Below are 22,003 nucleotides of genomic sequence, written 5' to 3' on the forward strand. Positions count from 1 at the left end.
TGCCACTTCATCACGGCAGCGCACACTCACAAGTGGAGCCTCTGTTGGACAGTCCACAATCAGATGGTACGTACCAAATGGTAAAAATACATGTGAACATGATAAAAAATTTCACAGACCACATTTCTAGGCATATGAGAGGAACTAGTAATAGAAATGGCCAAAGACAAAAGGTTGCAACCAGTGATATACAAGCAGTAGTTGGGGGGGAAATGAATGTTTTCCACCTGCAGTGTCTCAATATAAAAATGAACTTCCAGTGACCTCAGGAGTACTCATGAAGGATCATGTACTATGATTCCTACAGCAATGAGAAGGAAAATACCAGAATGAATACATAAAGGATGTTTCTGAACAATCAACCAAAATGTCGAGCTAGGTATGTTTTTTGACCATAGGTGAGTGAGTAGTGATATTGAAGTCGCGGTGAGGAAGTATAGAGCGTTTCAGAAGTACTGTGATGGTCATCAGAAAGAACCAGTTCAGATAGCTCATGAACAAATTGAAGTTCAGTAAGATCAAGTTAGAATTGATCCATTCAATTTGGGAAGGAGTGATCACCTGATTATCATGGGATACAGTATGAAATTTTCAGAAGTAATGAGACTGAAAATATGATCAAGGGAACAGTTACTGAACACAACAATATCTAGGTGCTCCCTCTGGAATGCCAAGAACTGTCAACACAGAAAATGGATTACAGTTTAAGAATAAGGAATTCCTGAAATTAGAAGACAGTCAGTTCCAGATACACTTAAATCACTAGATTATCAGATTATGGACTTCGTATGGAAAAGCATCTGATCAAAAAAGCAATAGAGGGAGAAGATCCACAGTTGGCACTACTCAACTATGGAGTTACAGTGCTGCAGTATGCACAGGCACACAATGAGCTCTTGTGCAACAGGCAAAGAAACACGTGATTACTAGACCTGGGACAGAAACAAAAGTTAATGAAGACATCTGTGAGTATGGCAGAGACTGGAAAAGTACAGAGATGCAGTATGACAATAAAGGGGCAAGAACACTCTCACAGGTTACAAAAAATATTTGGTATGAATTTGGCAAGATGGAATCTGGCCAGTTAAAGCTAAAATAATCAAACATGAATCAGCTCATTTATACTCAGCAAATCGCAGATGAAAACCACATTTTAAGAGGGAATCCTAACCACCTGCTCAAGATACCTGACAACACAACCACAAGTGAACTGAAAACAGGGACACTAGTTAAACACAATTTACTAGTTGACCCAGTTAATAGCCATGAGACTGAACAGCTAATTGCAGAAAAGGATGTAGGTGATGAATGTCTGAAATACAGGAGAGCTGGAATATTGCTGAAATGGCTAAAGAGACTGGGAGAGACAACATGTTTTGGTAAACAAGTGAAGAGTTATGATGAATTAATATTAACATATTAGTTTACTTAGGAATTAATATGAGCAAAATGAATAATTGAGAAAGTCCGTTTGGAAACCTATTCAGTAGGTCAAGTATCCCAAAAGGCAGAAGCAGGATTAGGCGTGGAACAAGGTGAGGTCGTCAGCTTTCTCTGCAAAACAGAATAAAGACAAATACTTGATTAGGTACAGTTTAAATACATAAAATACAACTCGGTGACATTTTCTATTTGAGGGCAGGTTCCAAAGGAGACTTAGGCCTTCACAAGCTATACTGGGCTGGCTGAGGGGAACCCATGTTGGAGTGCCGTGAGCTAGGAGGTGCCATGGGCCTGGCCCAAACCATGCTTTCAGGGATCATTTCAAGTTTGTGACTGGGGGAATATCGCTGAGAAAGTCAGGTCTGGCTGCCCACAATGAAGAGTATTTGTGTTCCCTGCTGAAAGCTATGTCTGGAAAGTGCTCTTGTTCATGGAAGAGCAACTTGTTCTCCCTGAGAGCAGAGCGCACTTGCCTGAGCCGCCAGCTTTTTGCCTCGTAGTGGTAGTGTGGGAGGAAAAAGCAAGCGTGGTAGTGCTGGTGCCTGGACAGCCAGCTTGGAGGGCGTGTGCGCTCACAGCCTTTTGCTTTCCCTTCATAGTGCAACAATGTGTGCTTTTCAGTTTTTATGTGGTTGTCTTAGTCTTATACTTTAGTATTTTAGTATATGTGTATTTTTTGGATGTATATTTGTTTTGCAGGGTAGATTCATCTGTATTGTGGTAAGAATATATTTTAGCAAGCGGCTGTCTTCTCTTTCTTGGAGCATGCATTCTGTGTCCGATACCCTTTTTTGGTTTATATTTTGGTTTTTCTTTCACAATTACATTTTTGTTTTAAACAATTATTTAATTACATTTAGAAGTAGGGCTTTTCTGAGTAGTGGATCTTTTCTATATTTTTTTCTGTAAAATGCATTTTTTTCCAAGTCTTATGAGACTCACATTTCTTTTTTGTATAATCATCCTCTCCAAGAGACTTACAGAATGTTTCTTCCTCCCATAGCATATGCTCTGGTGGCTGAGTACGGGTACACTTTCAATAGTGACCTACATGTGTTTGGTCCCTTTTCTTCTCCGGAGGGTGTAGAACTGAGTCTCCCCCCTTCTACAATCTGTGCTCCAACTACTGCAGTTGGGCACCAAACCTAGCCATGGTTTTAAGAAAGGAGAGCGAGCTAGCTTTCCATATCCAAAGGGATATTCCAGAGAGGGTTTGGGGCTCTTAAGTCTCAGTAGCACAGGGGTTCATAATTTAGAAATACACATCTGTGTTTTTTCCTATGGACTTGCATATTTGCCCTTTGTGGACCTGAGCCTTAGCTCCTTTGCTGTGGGCTATGGGAAAGTGCCACAGTGAACAAGTGGCCTACCCTTCATGCCACTGGATATTCAATATTTCCTATAGAAGCTATTCCATTTTACAGAACTGAAAAATTAACAGAATACAGGTTTCCTTCAGTTAATGCAGGTTCTTTATATGCAAGTTCACTCTTATGTGATAAGCATATTTAGACCCATAATTCATTATATGTGAGGTAAATTTGCTCTTCTGCGATTGGCAAAGATGCCCCCCGCCCAAGCAGGTAAGTCTGTGGGGGGAAGGGAAAGGGCTGTGGCCCCACTCACCCAAGGCCCAGCTGCAGTGGCCTCAGGAACAGCTGGTACCAGCCGCCTGTAGCCACTGTGCACCACCATGCTCTGCTTGTCCCCCCGCGCCTGGGCTCACCCCAACTCCTGGGCTGCACCGTGCCACGGTGCAGGCAGGTGGTGTTGGCTGCTCCAGCACAGGCTGGGGTGAATGAGGACATATGGAGCCCCAGGCAGCGCACAGTGCAGCACTCACCCCAGCCGCGGCTGCCATCACCCTACCAGGGCACAGCAGAGCCTGGGAGCAGAGGTGAGTGGGGACAGGCAGAGCATGGTACAGCTCAGTGGCTGCAGGCAGCTAGCACTGGCCACTCCTGGGGCCGCTGCAGTTGGGGCTAGGGTGCGTGCTGCTCTGTTCCCTCTGCTTTGCTGTCTTGTCTAGCCCCGGGAGCAGCACCCCTAGTCCCAGCCTCCCTCCCTCCCTCCCTTCCTCTCTCACCACCATGGAAACCTATTGCCATTTGCTGCATTGTAAAGTGGGTTTGGTTTATACGCCAGTCTCAGGGAATGCTTGTATAATATAAATCAAGGAAAACCTGTATGTAGAACCAGGTGAGTAGCCTAACAGCTGAGCTATGGCCTCACAGTCTGTTCTCCTTGTCCCCGCTGTTTAATTGGCCAGGATCACTATAACAATCTCCCCAGCCCTTAATCACATATATCTATTCTTGTACCTGTACTGAATTGAAATATCAATTTGATAGGGTCAAACCAGCATCAGAAACATGGACATCGCTTGGAGAAACAAATGATCCTCTATCCATTGAAATTAAGGGTTAAAACTCCTTGAGTAAGCATTGGGTAAGACTCGGATAGGATCTTCAGCATCCTCAGATTGGATTCCCAGTAAGGAGTGGGCTGTGATGGTATAGTTCTGTAATGGCATGACTATTCCCCACCTCCTCCACCCCCTCTTTTTCAGAAGTTTTTTAGCTTTTGGTTGGACTGTCATTTATCTTTAAACTAAACCCAGATAACAGTCTGACGCTGGAGAAGTGCAAGTGGCTGTCACTGCTCGGACTGGTAGACTAGAGACCCACCTATGTTGTCAGTGACTTCAGTGGTGCAAGAACAGGGCCAGGCTCCTCCGCTGCTGTGAGTTCATCTTGGTGAGAGTTCTGAGTGGGAGAACTGGTACAGAGTGATCTGCACACATAATTAGTGCCCTTTACTTTCTGTTATTGCTTTATTTGTGCTACAAAAGTCAAATGTCCATAAACAGTTTTTCTGAACATAAAACTAAGCGATTTTATACATATACAATTACATACATATAGCATTTATAAGATGTAGTAAAAAAGGGCACTGTTGTTTCGATGCAATAGAAATTGGATACCATGATGATTATACAACGTTAGTTATACAGACTAGTGTGCATAGTTACATTTTATCCAGACAGTTGCAACAGATATTGCCCCAAAACGCAGAAAATACAGTTGTGAAGTGCTCTTTTTTTCTACATCCCCACCAACCCTCTGGTTCAGTGGCTTTGGACTTGCAGGAAGGCTCAGTCTTTTTCCATGTTCACAGAACAGTCCTGAATTCATCAACAATGAAACTAGGTACATGTGCTTCAACAACCTAACAGAAATGGAGAAGAATAAAGTCAATTTTTGATAGCCATATTCTGCCATAAATACAGCAAACACTGTCTAGAGAAAAATCACATGTTAATTGGTGGAGGGTCACACAGACCTATGTGAACTACCTAGAGTCTACTTCAAGACCCAGATTATTTTCTGAAGTGATTACCTGATGCATACCTGGGGGGGAAGGAAGGGCACAATGTCAGGAAACTATAGCCTCAGTTTAAGTCTGAGCAGACCAGTGGGCTTTTTAACTTAAACTACCTATCAACCCATTGAAACATCATTCAATAATTAAGTCTATGGAACACAAGCAATTTCCGTTCTGCCTCCTCATACCCAAACATCAAAACTTCTCAGCTGGCATCACAAAATAATTAAAACAGGAGAGAATCTGAACCCACATTTCCCCAGTCTTTTACCCGCAAGTATCACTTAGCCATGACCTTTTTCAGAAACAGCAACTTTCTTTAACTTTTCATCTTGCTAATTGTGTTACAATCTAGACCAAATGGTTTGACAAATAAAAGTTCGGCCAGATGAGTAACTGTACACTAGGATAAATATGCTTATTGTTGTGATATAAAGTTGAACCTTAGTGGGCCCAATTTATCATGAATTCTTCCCATGTGAAACGCCTGAGAAGACAGTTTATTTTCTTGAGGAAAAATTTGCAACTACAGGACTCGTTTTGCCATGTACAGAACATATTGATAAACTCCTACTTCTAGATAGAAGCCAAAGCATCCCACATTTCATGTTTTCACTTAAGACTGCAAAATGTCTTATAACCGCCATTTTACTTTTTTTGATCATCAGCTCTAGGATACAAATTGGCTTCTCCAGGGGTTCATAAATAAGAAGGATAAGCATTTGTAAGTGAGAATGACAACAGATATGAGGGCAATTATACAAAGCCATGGGTCTGTGAGACACATGCATACCCTATAGAAGGTATACATTAGAAGGATTTCTAATGATGCACTCCCACTGAATAGCAGCTTTATGTGCTCTTTCAGCAGCTTTGTGCTAAGCACCTCAAGGTTTGCTTGTACTGAGGCAGTGACAGGCCTTGGCAAGGATGTGGTTGAGCATGCCCTGCCTGGACCTACACCCAACCACCCACACCGGTGGACATATTCCAGGCCTGAAAGCTCTTCAGCAAGGCTAGTTCAGGCTTGCCCCCAGTGGCTGCTCTTGGGCATGCCAAAGCCCAGGTGCTGGGGAGTAGGTGAAGAGGCATGAGCCTAGAGTAGCTCCACAGATCTACTTTGGGATCTGGAGCGTGCCTAGGAGGTGTGAGGTATACTTGGTCCCATCCTCAGCAGGACCAGCCACTGTCATAGCATAGACAAGCCCTTGGAAGACTCAATGCAACTTATTCACAATTCCTGATCCAGAGCAAATGAATATTAGGAAACTGCTAGAAATAACGCCTACTACACACAACAGCAGGAAGCAGATTTAGTTCTTTTAACGGTGTAAGTCAGTAGAACAGATGAAAATGTGCAGAGTCCTCCCTAAAGGGAGGTAAAGATGATGCAGTTCGCCCAACTCTGGATTTTCATTAAAAACTAAGCACAGGAAAATGTAAGGACTAAATACAAGCTGACACACAGTTATCTTAGACTAACAGTAGAAAATGTGCCATATCCTCACTTAGTGTAAAAATCAGTGTTATTTCATTGGCTTTTATGTCAATCCTTATATTAGTATTAATGCTCCTCTAAGTCCCAAACTGAAATCAGAGTTCTCTTACTTACCCTTCTGGGTAACTTAGTGTAACGAACGTAATCTTCCAGGAACATAAGGGCACCCACTACATCGGCAGGCATTTCTGGTATCTTCTGGCTATTATTAACACATACACATTAATGAACCCCAGGCCTCTAGACATGGTGGCTTTGATCAGCTAAGTAAAATATTAGGAAGTGCTAAGCTATTTATTCAGGCTGGTCAATATACTTCACAATTTTACAAGAATGGCATGTAACACTTGAATTATGAAGAGGAATACTCTTAAAAATTAATGCAAAAGCTAATTTGAAGCCTAACAAAATAAGCAGTAAGAAAAGTGAGAACTCCATACCTTGTGCACTGCTCCATCGTTGAGCGAATAAACTGACCAATCAGAGCCAGGAACTGTTCCGTGTATCGTGAATGAAACTGTTTCAACAGCGTGAGGAGCCCAAGCACCAACGGGAGCCAGTCAATTTGGTCTGCTGGCTTTCTGCACACTACTCCTATATGGAAACAAAACATTTTCCCCTCTTTTTTGATAAAGCAGAACACATCCTTAATATCCGAGCTAAACTATGTTTTATTCACAAAAGGCTTCATATCAGGCCTTTGCTTGTTTTTCATTAGCAGATGTTAGCCCATGTTAGTCTAAAGTTAGGCAAAAGGCAGGGTAGAGATGCAACTTATAACTAACTGAATCAGACATGCATATATTGGGGGTACCAAATCCTTCAAGTCAAAGCCAAGCCCAGCCACTCCAAATCCTGAAAGCTCTTTGCCTCACATTTGGTGCCTCACAAGGGACCTCTGGGGGTATATGGAAGTGCACCACTAAGATGCTACACCTGTTTGCTGGTTTTGCAGCTTTTATGGTACTGTTTCTCAGATGAGTTGTGTAGAATGACTGATGAACTCTACTTGATCGGGGAAACAGTGCACTTTGATGCAAAAGCCACAGTTAACAGCTGAACAACTATTTCTTAATGCAGCAACCTGTTTTGAACTAAGTAACTTGTGAGCGCCCCAGATATGAATGATCGGGGTTCTTCTCCATTGTACAGATTCCTTACAAACAAATGTGGCAATCCATATTTCTTTCACAGCAAATAACTTAATTGCATGAAATGAGGAACAGTACTGCAAGTTGGGCATCAAGCACCGGGGATCTTATATATTCTATTTCTCGAGCTTGGTTTTGTGCATAAAGATATCACTAAACATTTAGAAACCAGTCTCATACCACTTTATCATATTTGGAAAAATACACTTAAATTCTAAGTTACAAATGGGATAGTGAATCTATCAGTGAGGATATGAAAAGTGTGTATACACCTAAATGTACTTGTTCTATTCATATAATAGCAATTCATATAATACCTAGATTTTTGTTATATTGCAGTTTGGGCAACTGGGAAATCAGGAACAGAAAGTTGACAGTGGGGAAATAAGGCAGCCGCTTTGTTGTTATGTATATCTGGAAAGGAAAGGAAAAAAACCAATAGTTTTTACATAGTTAACATAAAAGCAGTTTTACATGCTTGTATCTGCAATAGCTGAAGACAAACACAAAACACCACAGAGCTTGTTTGTGTCAGAATATATATAAAAGATAATATATAAAACATACATATACATACATACATTTTATATATATATATTACATATACACCCATATACATATACACACACACAGAGTATACATTTTATAAATATATATACACAATGCATTTATGCATAAATATATCTTATACTAGCCAATCGCCTATCAAGAATGACAGGGGGCAGGGGGAAGGAAGGAAGGGAGGGACAGAGCGCCGCCACCTAACGCCCCATGCTGTCTGGTCCTTGGCACAGCTTCGTAATCATGGCAGTGCTCCCACATGCTTGGAGCACTAGGATTGGCTGTTTCCGTCAGCCAATCAGAGCGCGAATAAAGCATTACAGACAGACTTAGGCTTTTATAATATTAGAATAAGTAAATAAAATACATATATTATAGATACACAAATACATATATAAAAGAACATTGCTAACCAAGTTCAAGTTTTCTGGAAAGATAACAATAAATTGGTTTTGGTCATAATTTGACACACTGGCAGATCTCACAGGAAAGTACGACTCTGACCTTATTCAATGGGTTACGAATGCCTGCTGCTTCTAGATAGGCAGTGATTTCATACAAAAGTGTGTTTTCTTCTTTTGGGTAAGGCAATGATGGATTCTGATAATGGGCTTCAATGTCAGCCAAGACTGCTCTAAATGCCAAAGAGACATATTTTCATTTAAAAGTGGTTAATTCAATTGTGATAGTAAAAGAAAAACTAAGACCAGAAGGGATCTCAAGACATTATCTAATCCAACTCCTCCAAAACTTTGGTTCACAGCAGAAGCATCTTTTTCTAAACTATCCCAGGCAAATGGTAGTCTAACCTGCCTTTAAAAACTTCGTGATGGTGATTTCACAATAATCCCTTCCAGTACTTTACCACCCTCATAGATAGAAATTTATTTCCAGCATCCAATCTAAATCGTCTTGTTGTCATTTAAGTCCATTATTTCTTAGAATCATAGAATCCTACAAGTCAGGTTGGAAGGGGCTTTGTAGATCTTCAAGTCCGATCCCCTGCCTGGGCAGGAAAAAAACTGGGCTCAAATGACTCCAGCCAGGTAGGCATCAAGCCTCTTCTTAAAGAGCCCCATAGATGCACAGAACAAATATCCTCTTTATAAAACTCCTTTCTGCATTTATCTAATCCCATCTTACTCTTTTTCTCATCTAAATAATCCCAATTCTTCAATTTTTTCCTCGTCAATTTCTATGCCTCTATATCATCCTCAAGGCTGACACTATACACTTCAGTTGAGAAAGAGGAATCCTGCTAACACGAAGAAACAAGTTTCCTACAAATGTTTTCTTTAGAAATTAAGAACAATAATAATAAAATAAATACTGCTGTTAATTTTTTTGGATGCCCATTTTACTAGGCACTTTTACATGTGCTCCACGGGGGTGTGTGTGTGAGGGGGGCAGTGTTTTAATTAGAGCAGCTCCGAGAGCCGCTTTAATTAAAGCACCGCTGCATCTTGTGTATCAGCATCCCCGCACTTAAAAATGGCAGTGGGGGTGCTTGAACTAAAGCTCGTTCAACGATATACAACATGCAGAAAGCGGCTGGAATGCAGCAACTGCCATGCTCCAGTAGACTCAATTAATCAAATCTGCTCTGACGTGCTGGAATTCCAGCACGCCGGAGCAGCCTCTGCACTCATGTATAGGCACCCCTGTATTCCAGGCACAGCACATGCCATGAGCTGTCCAATAAGAAAGGGTAAATAAAAGTGTAGAATTTGGTGAATTTTATACTAATTGACTGATTTGATTTTATTTCCAAATCTGACCGGAGTTTTAGGTATGTCCAAATGCTAAAGACATTAAAAGGCATCTTTTCATTGATGGTTGACTGACTTTATCCCTGAATTTTATCTGAATCTGAGATTTAAAAAACTTAGCCTGCATTTGGATTCGTTTCCCTCAAGTTAGCTCATGCCACAACAACAATTAACATTGCAATGATACAGGCTGCTCTTCAATGAATTTTGCTTCTTACTTATTGAGATTTTCCAAAGCAGCTGCCAAATGCTTGGAGTCAAACCTACAGGAGTAATTTAATTCATTGGTAATCTGTTGTCTTAAAATCTGCATTTGACCAACCTGTTAAAAAAATACAGTGAAAACAAAAAGTTTAACAATTTTTTTTCAAAACAATGAAAAAAAAGATCCATTGTAACAATTTACAGTTGTATAAGGCTGTATATCAAGGGGGACTTAATTGCTTTACATATATATGATTAATTTGTGGGTATAATAAATATGTAAAAAACAGACACACATACCATTTCTGTGATGGACAAATTTTGCTAAACTAATGTATTAATTTATAATACATACTATTTTACCAAACATTTGCCTACCACTAAAATTATACCATCTTGTAGGTTAACTATAATTTTTTTTGAGGCAGCAAAGCAGCTACATTACATAATAGCTTTGGATAGAAACCTGATCAGATTTGAGAGTGTTCCTATGCAGAAGATCATTCCTTAACACAGTGAAAGTATGAATGACCATGTCCTCCCTAAGTCTGATCCTGCACTTAAGCTGTGCTGTGTACTGCCTGGGGATATACAAAAAGATAGCAGTAAGGAGACAAGGCAAAAAGAAATTTGATACGCAAGAGCCAACCAGTTGCGCATGTCATCCAGTCTCATAGTCGTGTCATTTATTCCAAATGCTGAAATCTTGCCTGACTATCATAAATGTTCACAAGGGGACAAAATAACTGCTTGGTTTCTTTTCTTTTCCCCTGCATTACTTTGGAAATACAACTACAGTAATTTAAAAGTACTAATATCACCTTGTACATCTTCCTGGGTTACTTAGAGATCTCCCACCCTTGTGCTGCCCAGGTCCAGTTTTGCTCAATGTATTATAATGCATTAGAGGCACACGAGGGGATGTACGATAACTGCAGATTCAACTTTTAGGTGAAAATATGTAATAGAGATCATATGACTTGATGTGCACTTTGTACAGTATTAACTCATAATTCTTTAAACAACTGTACCTTCATTATGGCATCCAGATATGCAGCCCAGATCTTCTGAGTTTTGGCAACTGCTGCAGAATAGATTTTGCTAGAGTTTGCTGTGGCAAAACATAAAAATCAGTATGCATATCTAGAGACCCTCTAACAATAGCTTTCTTGAAGTCTACATCTAAGGTACTTACCCACAATTCCTTTGACTGGACTGACAGCGTTCATAAGAGCTTTTAATGTTTCCTGTACTGTTCTGTCCCTGAGTATATGTCTCTGAAACATGCTGAGGAAATTCTAAAAAAGAAACAGACATGCAGACTGATGCTTTATCCTGGTAGCATGCAGGACGCTTTATTGTAGTGAGCTCAAATGGCAATTTTATTATTAGAACAGGAGCAGGGTAGGAACTCTCTCTGAGACACAGAGCTGAATAATTCCACCATGAATGTGTATGTTTCTCACTAACTGTTATTCTGTACTATGACAGTAGCCTGATGCTTGCATCAGTGATTAATATAAAGGCATCAACCATGTGCTTACTTCATTTCACATTTAAGCAAAACCCACTTCACCTATACTCTGGTTGTCTCCTTTATTTCTTCCCAGAATATAGCATTCATTTAAGCTGCTTTAGAGTCATCAAACAAAGTTTGTGTTTCAAGTGCTGACTTGGTAAGAAAAGGAATTATACAGAATGGATACCTTCTTACTTATGTTAGGTAAAAATAAAAAAAAGGAAAGAAAGAAAATATACCACTCCAAGCATAAATCATCTAGCTCTTTGTACAGGTATATGGTCCCCTTTACACATGGCCATGAAAACTGTACTCCTTTTGAGTGAGCCCTGGTTAAAAAGCAGATTAAAATGGGCAATTTGTGGGGAAGCAGCAGCTAGAACAACTTTTAATGTTTCAAATCTGAGGGCTTTTGTCTGTGAAAAGTGAGCATTTGGGCTCAAATTTTTTATGTGAAACTTCTATAAAAGGACTGGCAAGACATTTAAAGTGACATCAATCAAAATTGTTATTCCTTTAAAAATATTACTGGGCAGTAAAACTCAACGTTCATGAATAAAATAGAAACTCAAAGGTTACCTGCAGCTCCTTCACAATCATGAAACAGAGCAATCTATCCAAACCATTCAGACCAAAGGTGCCTAAAGTATCTTGGATTTCTGAGAAGAGACGGCTGTTGGTTACTTCCAGGTGAGTTTTGTTATCATACCATGTGTTCATTTGATCAATGTAACATGTGACTCTAAAAGAAAATTTAAACACAAATAACATCTTAGAAAAAACTATGGGAAATTTCTATAATAAGAAATTAACTTGGATAAATATTGGAGAAAACAGCTGCAGTGAACTAGTAGTGCTCTCCTCTTCACTGGGTTGTCATTTTTATTTAGTTCATATGACCCCAATTGGCTAACACGTTATAACATTTTTGGTAAAAACTGAACCAAAACCAACAACCACCATCTCAATTAGGTATTCTAGACTAATCTTAAAAGGTACTGGATGATTTTTTGTTCTTAGTAGTTAAACACTGGATGATGATAATGACAAAGAGAAGATAACAAGCAAAATATGTATTTATTTCATTTCAAGGGAGAAAATTTTTTAGTGCTTCAGAGAGATTGGAATGATGCAGTTTATGACTTCTGATACTCACTTTGGGTCTGTGATTTTCAGTATTTCTCTGCAAAGCCGACCGATAAATGTTACCGATTCATCTACAGGGGTGAATTTAGGGATTGGAATATGAGTAGACTGATACATACTCTGCCAGTCTTGGATCTGAAAAATATTTTAGAATAATTTTAAAACCTTACCCTCAGCCCTTTTCAACTTGGCTTCAAAAGAATTCTCAATTAAAAGCAGAAAATAGAACATTACGCAAAAGAAAAAGAGAAGGAAAGAACAGAGCTTTCATGAACAAAGGCAAGCAACTTTGAAAAAAATAGATCTAGAGGGTGGGGTAACAGCATGAGGAGTTGGGAAGGATATTGTCATCTGCTTTATATGGGCTCTTTTGCTAGCTTACAAGTAACTATGTCAGGTTTGCTAGCTATTATCAACAGCGCCCATAGCTTATCAAATCATCCAAGATTTGAGGTTTAAGTAAAGGCTGGACTACTGTTTGCTTCATGGGTACACTACTGTGTGGTTCATTTTCTGTTACATTTCACATGATATTCTGCCTTCATGGGCAAGCAGGGGATAGTACCAATTTTTTTTTTACTCTCATAATTTTTAATATTATCAGATTCTAAAAACTTTGGGTAGGAAGTATCATTTTGCTACCTGTCTGCACAGCACTTAGCATGACAGGACTCTGAGCTCTGACCATGCCTAAAAGAAGAAGTTCATTTGCACGTCCAGAACGTTACAGTAAAAGTTGTTAACTGGCATCTTACCAGCTGGTACGCTCAAGTAACCGGTATGCCGGCTCGTAAGATAAAGTGAAAGTGGAAGTGCCCACCGTGGCACTTCTGGTTTCTTCAAGCCCCCACGGCCCAGGGCAAAGCAGCCTGCACTGCTGAGCCCCCACAGCCCAGGGGCATAGCAGGCTGTGGGGGGGCCCCCCACCTCCCTGTCCCGCGGAGCTCGCGGGAGGGGCAGCAATGCCACGGGAGGGGCAGTGACGCCACGGGAGGGGCAGCAGGACCCCCCGGACGCAGTGGGAGAAGTGGTAGCCCAGGCCACTCAATTAACAGCATATTTGTTATCCGACGTCCCCCATTCCCAGGGGATGCCAGATAACATAGCTTTTACTGTACAATGATAATGTATAATTTTCTCTGGAAGGAGCAGACATACTCCATCATGCATGTTCATTGACAGGAACTAAAACCAAATTTGAAGACACTTATGAGCTTTCTTTATCAATTTTTGAATAAACAGGATGTTTGTACCTTTGTTCTTAGGAAGTTGTTGCATTCCTGTTCTACATTGTAGTTGATAATGCGAGACACTTCTTCTTGCCAAATCTTTAAACCATAAATGTTGACATAGTCCTGAATGTACTCAAAAGATCGATGGTACCCATCCATTGTAGCTGCCATGTCTTTCAGTTTTGGTCTTAATTGACTTGGCTGTAGAAAGGGTAATTAGAAAAAAAAGACTACAGGTCCAGGAGATGCAGGATGCAAAAAGAATAGCAATGATTAATATTCCTAATTGCTCTAATGGGAATCAACCTATCACAGGCAGAGCCCTGATCAAGTTAAGGTTTCACTGTGTGCCCATCCACATGCCATAGGAGGCCCTGAACTGAAATACACTAAAAAACCCCCCAAAAACAACTTGAAAGGGTTATTTGAGGTCTCGGGTCATTAACAAAGATTATAGCACGAACAGAAATGTTTCAAACTTCCAAGGCTCATGTGCAATGCTGAGCCTCTGTCTGTGAAGTTGAGTACATCACTAGTACTTAGAGCCCAGGGAACTGTATTTCTTAGATACTCTTTAAACTGACTTATGTGTATCACCTGCCACCTGTCACAGGAAAACACACAATACTTGCCAATCCCGAGTTCAGCAAGTGAAGAAAGAAGGTTTTTTTTCCCCCTTTCTGACAATTATATCTACCTTCACCACTTGCTTTGTTTTGTCATCTAAGTTAGCTGTTTTTTAATTTCAAATAAAGCATTTCAAATTACTGTATCCTTAAGAAGTTCAAAGGTGTACTTGTATATACAATACCCAAACCTTGGTATACAGTGCTAGACATTATTTTTAAAAAGTTCCAGGGCAATAGAGGCCAGTCAAGTACCTGAATGGAATGTAACAAAATCAAATCCAACTGTACAGCACCTTTGCTCTAGGGTGAAAAATGAGTCCTCTGTGAAGAGCCAGAGCTACTCGTTTTACTAGCTCCTTCCTTATTCCATCCTCTAACAACTGCTTTGGATCCACCTAGGTAAAAGAAATACTTTTTTTTCCAAGAAGTCCAAAAAAATAATGCATCTAAAAACATATAAAAGCACACTATCTTTCTAGGAAACCGATTCTCCTTAAAAAATAATTACTTAAGCTACGGAAAAGAACTATGCAACACCTTGGTGAAGTGCATGTCCTAAGTTTAAACTTTGTTTAGACTCATGCAGTATGATTTAAGGGGCTGGTATATGTGAAACATAGTAGAGTACAATTAAAAAGTATCTACTGTCTTGAAAATGGTATCATTAGTGATGCCATAATAGAGGAAGAGTGGTTTCACGTCAGATGAAGAAAGTTAAAAAAAAAGTTTTGCGGTAACATTAAACATGAAAAGCATTTGCACAATAATTATGTCTTTAATAATCCTGACTTAAGGGATTTAGCGGAGTGCAGCTCCCAAAGCTAGGTACCAAAGTTTGAAAATTTCAGTTAAACTATTTGCTGTTACTTCTGTTTTCCCCTCAGAATTACACACATAAGCATAGATTTTTTTATGCTTAAATGCTACTGGCCTTGCATTTATTTAATTCATTTTAACATATAACATTACCTTGATGATGCCAACTAAAGTAGTCTTCATCATAAGAATACCTTCCGTGAAAATTGAAATAGCATGGGTTAACTTGGCAACCTTCAGTGAAAGGACAGGATGCCATGCATTAGAGTCAAACAGTGATTTAAGTAAACTGCACTGCAAAAAGCATCACATCAAACTTACTTTTTATTACAAACTTCCTTTCATGCTTTAAACTTGTGGTTTTAACATTATACATTACCCTATCCATACATCCAAACAGAGTGAGTTTTTCTACCACAAATTCATGCTGGCATTTTAAACAGCAAGAGAACAAACCAAAGGTGTTTCTTAAGCTATCAGCAGATGTCTCATTTGACCTAGGGCTGACTGTCCCAGTGTCTGACCCAGATTGAAATAGCAGCAGCACTGTCCTTTACACACACTACGCTTCCAAGTTGCATTGCTGCTCCTTGGCCAGTAGCTGGCCAGTGGGATCACTCAGTCTGATAGGCTTATCCCTCAGACGAACCACAATAACCACAGAGCTACAACAGGATGTCTGGGGAAACAGTGGTAGCACATTTTATCCAGTGCACATCAGAGGAACTTGAAACAGGACAAGGGATGTGTGTGTCTGTAAGATCCTGAAACAAAAGTCTCTCTCCCAAGACAAAAGTAACATCTGTTCATAGCTTTAGAGGCTTAAGGAAAAACAGGGTACCAATTTCCTAAAGGCATAAATGGCAAGTAGATGTCTGGCTCTTTTTACTATCTATGTGTAGAATGCCATTTAGGTGAGGGTATGTCTACACTGATAGGGTCCCCCCTGAAGCTCATACCCGCTGACCACCTATGCTGTAAATCCCTATGGCTCACCCCCACCGGCAGTTTGCGCTTGCAAACTCTGCTGAACTTCCAGGTATGCCTCCGATTTGCTGCTCCTGAGCTCTTTTCTGTATTTGTAATTTAACCAAGGCCTGACAGCAGCAATCCCACAATTGCCTGTTCCTGACTTCCACCTTTTCTGTACTTCCTCTACAAGCCTGCAAGTAGAGAAAAAGCAGGCTGCAGACATGTCACACTTTGGAGCATGCAGACATTTCAGGAATCACTTCAACAACATCCTTCATTTTCTGAGGACCATTTTTAAAGCATTTTGGCCATTTCTTAAGTGCTTTTTTGGCTGGAAACTTCTGTGTACTTACTACTCTGTCTGCTTCAAAGGCATTAGGAGGGCTTCAGACAAAATGTCTGTTCCAGGTGCAGATCTGAATCTGGCATGCAGTATTTAAAATAATTTAAGAAAGAATAATTCAGGTTTCAGACATCAGCCAGTCTTTGAGAGAATCTCAAACAACTGCAGTGACTTAATGAGGTACCTAGATTTTAGTCTGCATGCTGGCAGTTTGCACGTGGAAGTCCCACTCAGGAGTGCTGGTAGAAACTACTGGAACAATATAGCTCTGAGTATCTCTGAAAGTGCTAAGAAAGAAGTTTGCTCGTGCTCTCCCACTCTCTCTTCCCCCCTTTATTTCAAGGAGAAAATGAATTTTAATTTATTGTGAAAGTTTCCAGACTGACAGCAGTGGTGAAGGAACTCCTGTAGCCCCAGAACACATGACCCAACATCCAGAATATGTCTTCCTCTCCATCACAAAATCATCATGCATTGATCTTGCCTCCACTTCTGAGGAACAGCGGGTGGCATGGCTGTGCTGGCTTATTCAGCCCTTGTTGTCTCAGGTACAATTTTGAATAAGGGCACCAACTCCTACAGTGGTCTTAATGTCTGGGATTTGCCTTTTCACTACAAAGGTGATCCAAGATCACTGGCTCATTAAAATGATGTCTATTCCCTTCTTGAGTTTTCAGAGAAGTTGGCAGTAAAGCTTGAAACCGTTCATTACAAAACTAGCCAGTTTTAAGTCTTACTTAGTGGACATGTTCACCACTAGTGATACAGGTGTTTTTCACTGAACTGTGCTTACTTACACCACACTGGAATTTGGCCCTTATAAATTCTGCTTTTCAGAACTCCCAAATTTAACTGCACCTCATATCGTGGTCCGAGCTGAGCATAATCTCGTAACCTTTCTTTGTCGAGGCGAGTAGGCACTTCAATTATATCATGCGTCTGAAGCTTTATAATCTTGAGAAGGGAGGTAAACATGCTTTCTGGAATGATCTGCAGGACCTTCACAGAAGAGAGACTGTAAGCAATTCTGAGTTGAAACAAAACCTTAAGTTTCTGGAAAAGCAATTCAAGAATTAAACAACTGAATCCCAGCAAATACCTACCTTTCTAACATAGGATACCAACTCGCCAGAGTAATATTGAGACACGCTGAGAAGATCAGGGCTGTTTGCTTGATTAATACGAAGCAGTGGTAAGTCAAGTGCAGAAGCAAGCTAGAAATAAGGTTTATATTTTAATTTCTTCCTTTTGTTTTCCCCACTATACACTACTTATTTTAAAAACCTTTAATTCCTCCTCATGACCCTCCAAAACCCAAGTCAGGATCATGTGCTCCTGCTAAAAGCAAGGACAGTACAGTTTCTCCATTTGGCAAATTTAATATAAAAGAAAAACTTTAACATGGCAGAGAATATTATATACATTCCTTTTATTCTTAAGCAAGTGTTCTGCAGTTCACTCACTGCAAAGAAATACACTTCCTTGTCTTGTGATCCTTCCAATATCCCTCCCCCCTTAGTTCTCCTAAGGTCTTTCTCATTCTTACTGTAACAGTAAAACTATCCTTCTAAAGTGATAGTCATGTTAGTCTGAAGTCAGGCAGAGGGAAGGGCAGATTTGCACTTTATAGACTTTAAAGCAGAGAGGTATAAAATGAGCTTTTGTAAGGCTAAGCTCACTTGGACATTGGAGTCTATTTTCTTTGCAGCTGCCCACTCGTGCACAAAACTAGCCGAACACAGGGTAGAGTGGAGGAGGGTTGTTAGAGCATCTAAGGTGCTCCAACAGTCACAGCGGCCTTGGGACTGATTTGATTTGACTCAACTTGGCCTTCTCATTCCCCTGATATACCTCAAGTACATGACATCATCATATGGACATAGGAGAAGAAATCTTTTGAGAAATGTCATCAGGCCTTTAATAACTTCCACTTCTCTAACAAACTAATGCTGGAATACTTTAGACATTAGTGAAGGTCTGCGATAGCTGCATTGCTACCACTATGACAAACCTAGCCATGGTTTGACCACAGAGCCAGTCATCTCATTATAGAAGGCAATCAGGTTGGTCAGGCATGACTTGCCCTTGGTGAATCCATGCCGACTGTTCCTAATCATCTTCTCTTCCAAGTGCTTAGAAATGGATTTCTTGACGATTTGCTCCATGATTTTGTCAAGGGACTGAGGTGAGGCTGACTGGCCTTCCCTGGATCCTCCTTTTTCCCTTTCTTAAATATGGGCACTATGTTTGTCCTTCTTTAATGATCTGGGACCTCTCCTGATTGCCATGAGTTTTCAAAGATAATGTCCAGCAGCTCTGCAATCACATTAACCAACTCCCTCAGCACCCTTGGCCATTCCATCAACCAACTCCCTCAGCACTCTCCCATCTGGCCCCATGGACCTGTATACATCCAGATTTTCTAAATAGTCCCTATCCTGTTCTTCCACTACTGTTGGCTGCTCATGTCCTCCCCAAACTGTGCCGCCCAGTGCAGTAGTCTGGGAGCAGACCTTGCCTGTGAAAACTGTGGAGAAAAAGGCACTGAGCACTGCAGCCTTTTCTGCATCCTCCATCACAAGGTTGCCTCTTTCATTTGGTGAGGGACCCATACTTTCCTTGATCCTCCTCTTGCTACCAACATACCTGTAGGAACCCTTCTTGCTACCCTTCACATTCCTTGCTAGCTGCAACTCCAATTGCGTTTTGGCCTTTCTGACTTCATCCCTGCATGCCCAAGCAACGCTCTCATATTCTTCCCTAGTTATGTGTCCAAGTTTCCATTTCTTACAAGCTTCATTTTTGTGATTTAGTTTATTGAAGACTTCCCTGCTAAGCCAAGCTTTTCTGCTGCCATACTTGCTGCACATCAGGATGGTTTGTTCCATTTGTTCCTGTACCCTCAGATACATTTTGCTAGAGAGGAGCTGATTTCCCCACTACAGACAGACAAGGCCTTGGATATGTGGAAAAGACCTCATTTGATTATCCTTCAGTAACATCATGAAATTACAAAAGTACATTTATATAAAAATAATACATGCAGAAATGAAAATGACAAAACCAAACCGAGTTTGACACTAGCTACAAATAAGAAACAAAACATAACAGGAACAAATCTAGTTTGTGAGACTATCCATGCATACCATACAGTGAACCCTAAAGGCAACTCAGTTTTGAGGCGAATATGCAACAACCACACTGTATTGGTGCCCACAAACTACCACAGCTACCATCATACCAATTTCTATCCTAAGCACACTACTAGATCCAACATTTACAGCCAAGCTCTATGTTGTAGCCAAATCTGTTTTGATCACACTAACCAGAACACATGCTTTAAGGATCTAGAGTAGGGATCCTATTATTACCATACAATCCCCAAACTGTAGCCACACAAAATCAACAAGGCCAGACTGAGACCTCACTTTGGCATGCTGCAGTACCAACCCTGAGAAAAGGACAAGGGAATCCCTTTGGTCATCTGCTATAGACCCCAGCTTGAACAAATCACTAATGACCTTCAACTGCTCCTGGAAAAGGATCGTCTCAAAGTCACCATGGGGGACAGACCTGTCCTAGTTTACAAATAGTCCCCTAATCTCAAACAGTGTTTTTCAAGCAAGAAGTCACTTAAGGCACTAGGCCTTGCAATGGATCCAGATGCAAGCTGTACCCCCTCATCACCACAGACCATATCTTCACTGGACCAAGTAACACAGGTTATAAAACACCTTAGGTTCATTCACCTGCACCTCTACCAATGTCAAATATGCCATCATCTATTAACAGTGCTGTCTACCTTGAAGAGCCAGAGCAACCCCTACATGTAAGAATGAATGAACACTGCTCTGACATCAGTTCCAGAAAGACACACAAGCTGTGGCAGAACACTAACCTCTCTGGCCATTCCAGCACTGACCTCAGGGTCACTGTTCTTAAGACAACTAAACCTTAAAAACCAAGTTGAAAGAGAAATTGTGGAACAAGAAATTGTCCACAGACTAAATTTGGCCGATTCAGGGGACAGTGATTTGAATCACTGTCCCAAATCAATTTGGCAGAATCTCCAAAATCACCCAGGCCCATCCCCCACCCGCCCCAGCTCCCACTTTTTGGAAAAAAAAGCCCCAACTCAGCAGGTGCTACCAGGTCTGAGGTGCTACCAGGTTGGGGGGAGGCAGGGGGGCACTCTGCATGAGCCCCCTGAAGCACTGAGGCTGCTGTAGGAGCTGGTGAGTCCCAGGGGTTTTCTCTTTTTTTTTTTTTTCTTAAAGGGCCAGAGCTGGGGCGGGCAGGGCATCTGTGGAGGGGTTGGGACACCAGTGGGCTCGTGCAGAGCACCCATGCAGCTGGGGGCCAGTAGGGATTGCCCCACACCCAGGAGCACCCAGTGAGTCAGGACTTTGTTTTCCCCGAAGTGCTGGGAGCTGGGGCAGGCAGGGCAGGCATGGGGGTGTTGGAGGGGCAGGCAGGGGTCCCCACATGGTCACCTCTCTGCTTTTCCAGCCCCCTCTCCCCTGCCCCTACTTACCAGCTCTGAGTTCAGCTCTAGCTCCCTTTTGCAGTGGGTGGGGACTGTCCAAATCACTGAAACTCCGAATTGATTCAGGTCTTTTAATTGGTCCCGTTTCAATTCAGATTCGGAGATTCAGCCACCGAATCAGGCCGAATCTCCTCCGAATCAAATCAGCACCTAAAACCTTTCACAGCCCTAATGCAAGTCTACCCTGCCTTCTCCTAAAGTGATGACAGATCATCATGGCACAAACTGCATCATTCTGTCATGTTGCCTTCATTCCTTTTCAAACCTGTGCACATAGCAACACAGCTGTGTTCTCTGAAGATATCAGTGCTTGCAGTAGGTAACTTCAATGGGCATCTAGCAAATAAATGTCTGGCTACCCTAATGTGAATGAAGTACCTGGCTACAGCAGAGGCATTGAGCTCACCTCACTTCAAGCTGCAGGTCTCTTGCAGGCTAAATCCAGGCAATGGGGCAAGCAGCAACTGAGGCAGTAGGACAAGCATTGGTGGTGGGGAAGCAGCTACAGACCAAGCAGCTGCAGAATGAATGGGGCCATGTCAGTCCCACCCTTGCTCACCCTCCACCACCAACAGCTATGTCCAGCAGGGTCCCAGATTCTGTGGCAGGTCCTGCCTCCTGCTACCCCGCATGGTCTGTTCCCCCAGTAGCTCAGCCCATGTGTTTTACATGCTTGCGGTGGACACAGTACTATGTCCAACTGGATTTATTTTGAAATATCAGATGCAAGTTATCTTATTATTCTACACATTTTGGATGCAAAATATTTGGACTAATATTTTGCTATACT

At 41.2% G+C, this 22,003-nt stretch overlaps 1 protein-coding gene and 1 pseudogene across 2 annotated transcripts in view; one reads left to right on the plus strand and one right to left on the minus strand.

Annotated features, from left to right (window-relative positions):
* Nucleotides 1–1,740: 1,740 nt before the first annotated feature.
* On the plus strand, nt 1,741–1,921 carry LOC149869618 (small nucleolar RNA U3; annotated as a pseudogene).
* Nucleotides 1,922–4,247: 2,326 nt separating this feature from the next.
* Nucleotides 4,248–22,003, minus strand: part of WASHC5 (WASH complex subunit 5) — a 42,488-nt gene continuing 24,732 nt past the window's right edge. The window contains exons 15-29 of one of the 2 annotated variants that reach the window (XM_090040632.1): nt 17,771–17,881; nt 17,526–17,666; nt 15,506–15,586; nt 14,830–14,931; nt 13,929–14,108; nt 12,686–12,810; nt 12,109–12,271; nt 11,206–11,308; nt 11,042–11,121; nt 10,025–10,128; nt 8,542–8,671; nt 7,794–7,890; nt 6,766–6,919; nt 6,440–6,527; nt 4,248–4,671 (exon numbers count right to left, since the gene is read on the minus strand). In XM_090040632.1, the coding sequence (XP_089896758.1) occupies nt 4,615–4,671; nt 6,440–6,527; nt 6,766–6,919; nt 7,794–7,890; nt 8,542–8,671; nt 10,025–10,128; nt 11,042–11,121; nt 11,206–11,308; nt 12,109–12,271; nt 12,686–12,810; nt 13,929–14,108; nt 14,830–14,931; nt 15,506–15,586; nt 17,526–17,666; nt 17,771–17,881 (1,716 nt within the window). In that variant the 3' untranslated portion in view covers nt 4,248–4,614. Of the gene's footprint in view, nt 4,672–6,439; nt 6,528–6,765; nt 6,920–7,793; nt 7,891–8,541; nt 8,672–10,024; nt 10,129–11,041; nt 11,122–11,205; nt 11,309–12,108; nt 12,272–12,685; nt 12,811–13,928; nt 14,109–14,829; nt 14,932–15,505; nt 15,587–17,525; nt 17,667–17,770; nt 17,882–22,003 lie in introns of those variants that run through there. The other variant, XR_016441495.1, reaches the window with a different exon arrangement.

This window comes from Crocodylus siamensis, chromosome 3 (genome assembly GCF_052110815.1).
Source record: "Crocodylus siamensis isolate JL-2025a chromosome 3, ASM5211081v1, whole genome shotgun sequence".
Lineage (NCBI taxonomy): Eukaryota > Metazoa > Chordata > Crocodylia > Crocodylidae > Crocodylus > Crocodylus siamensis.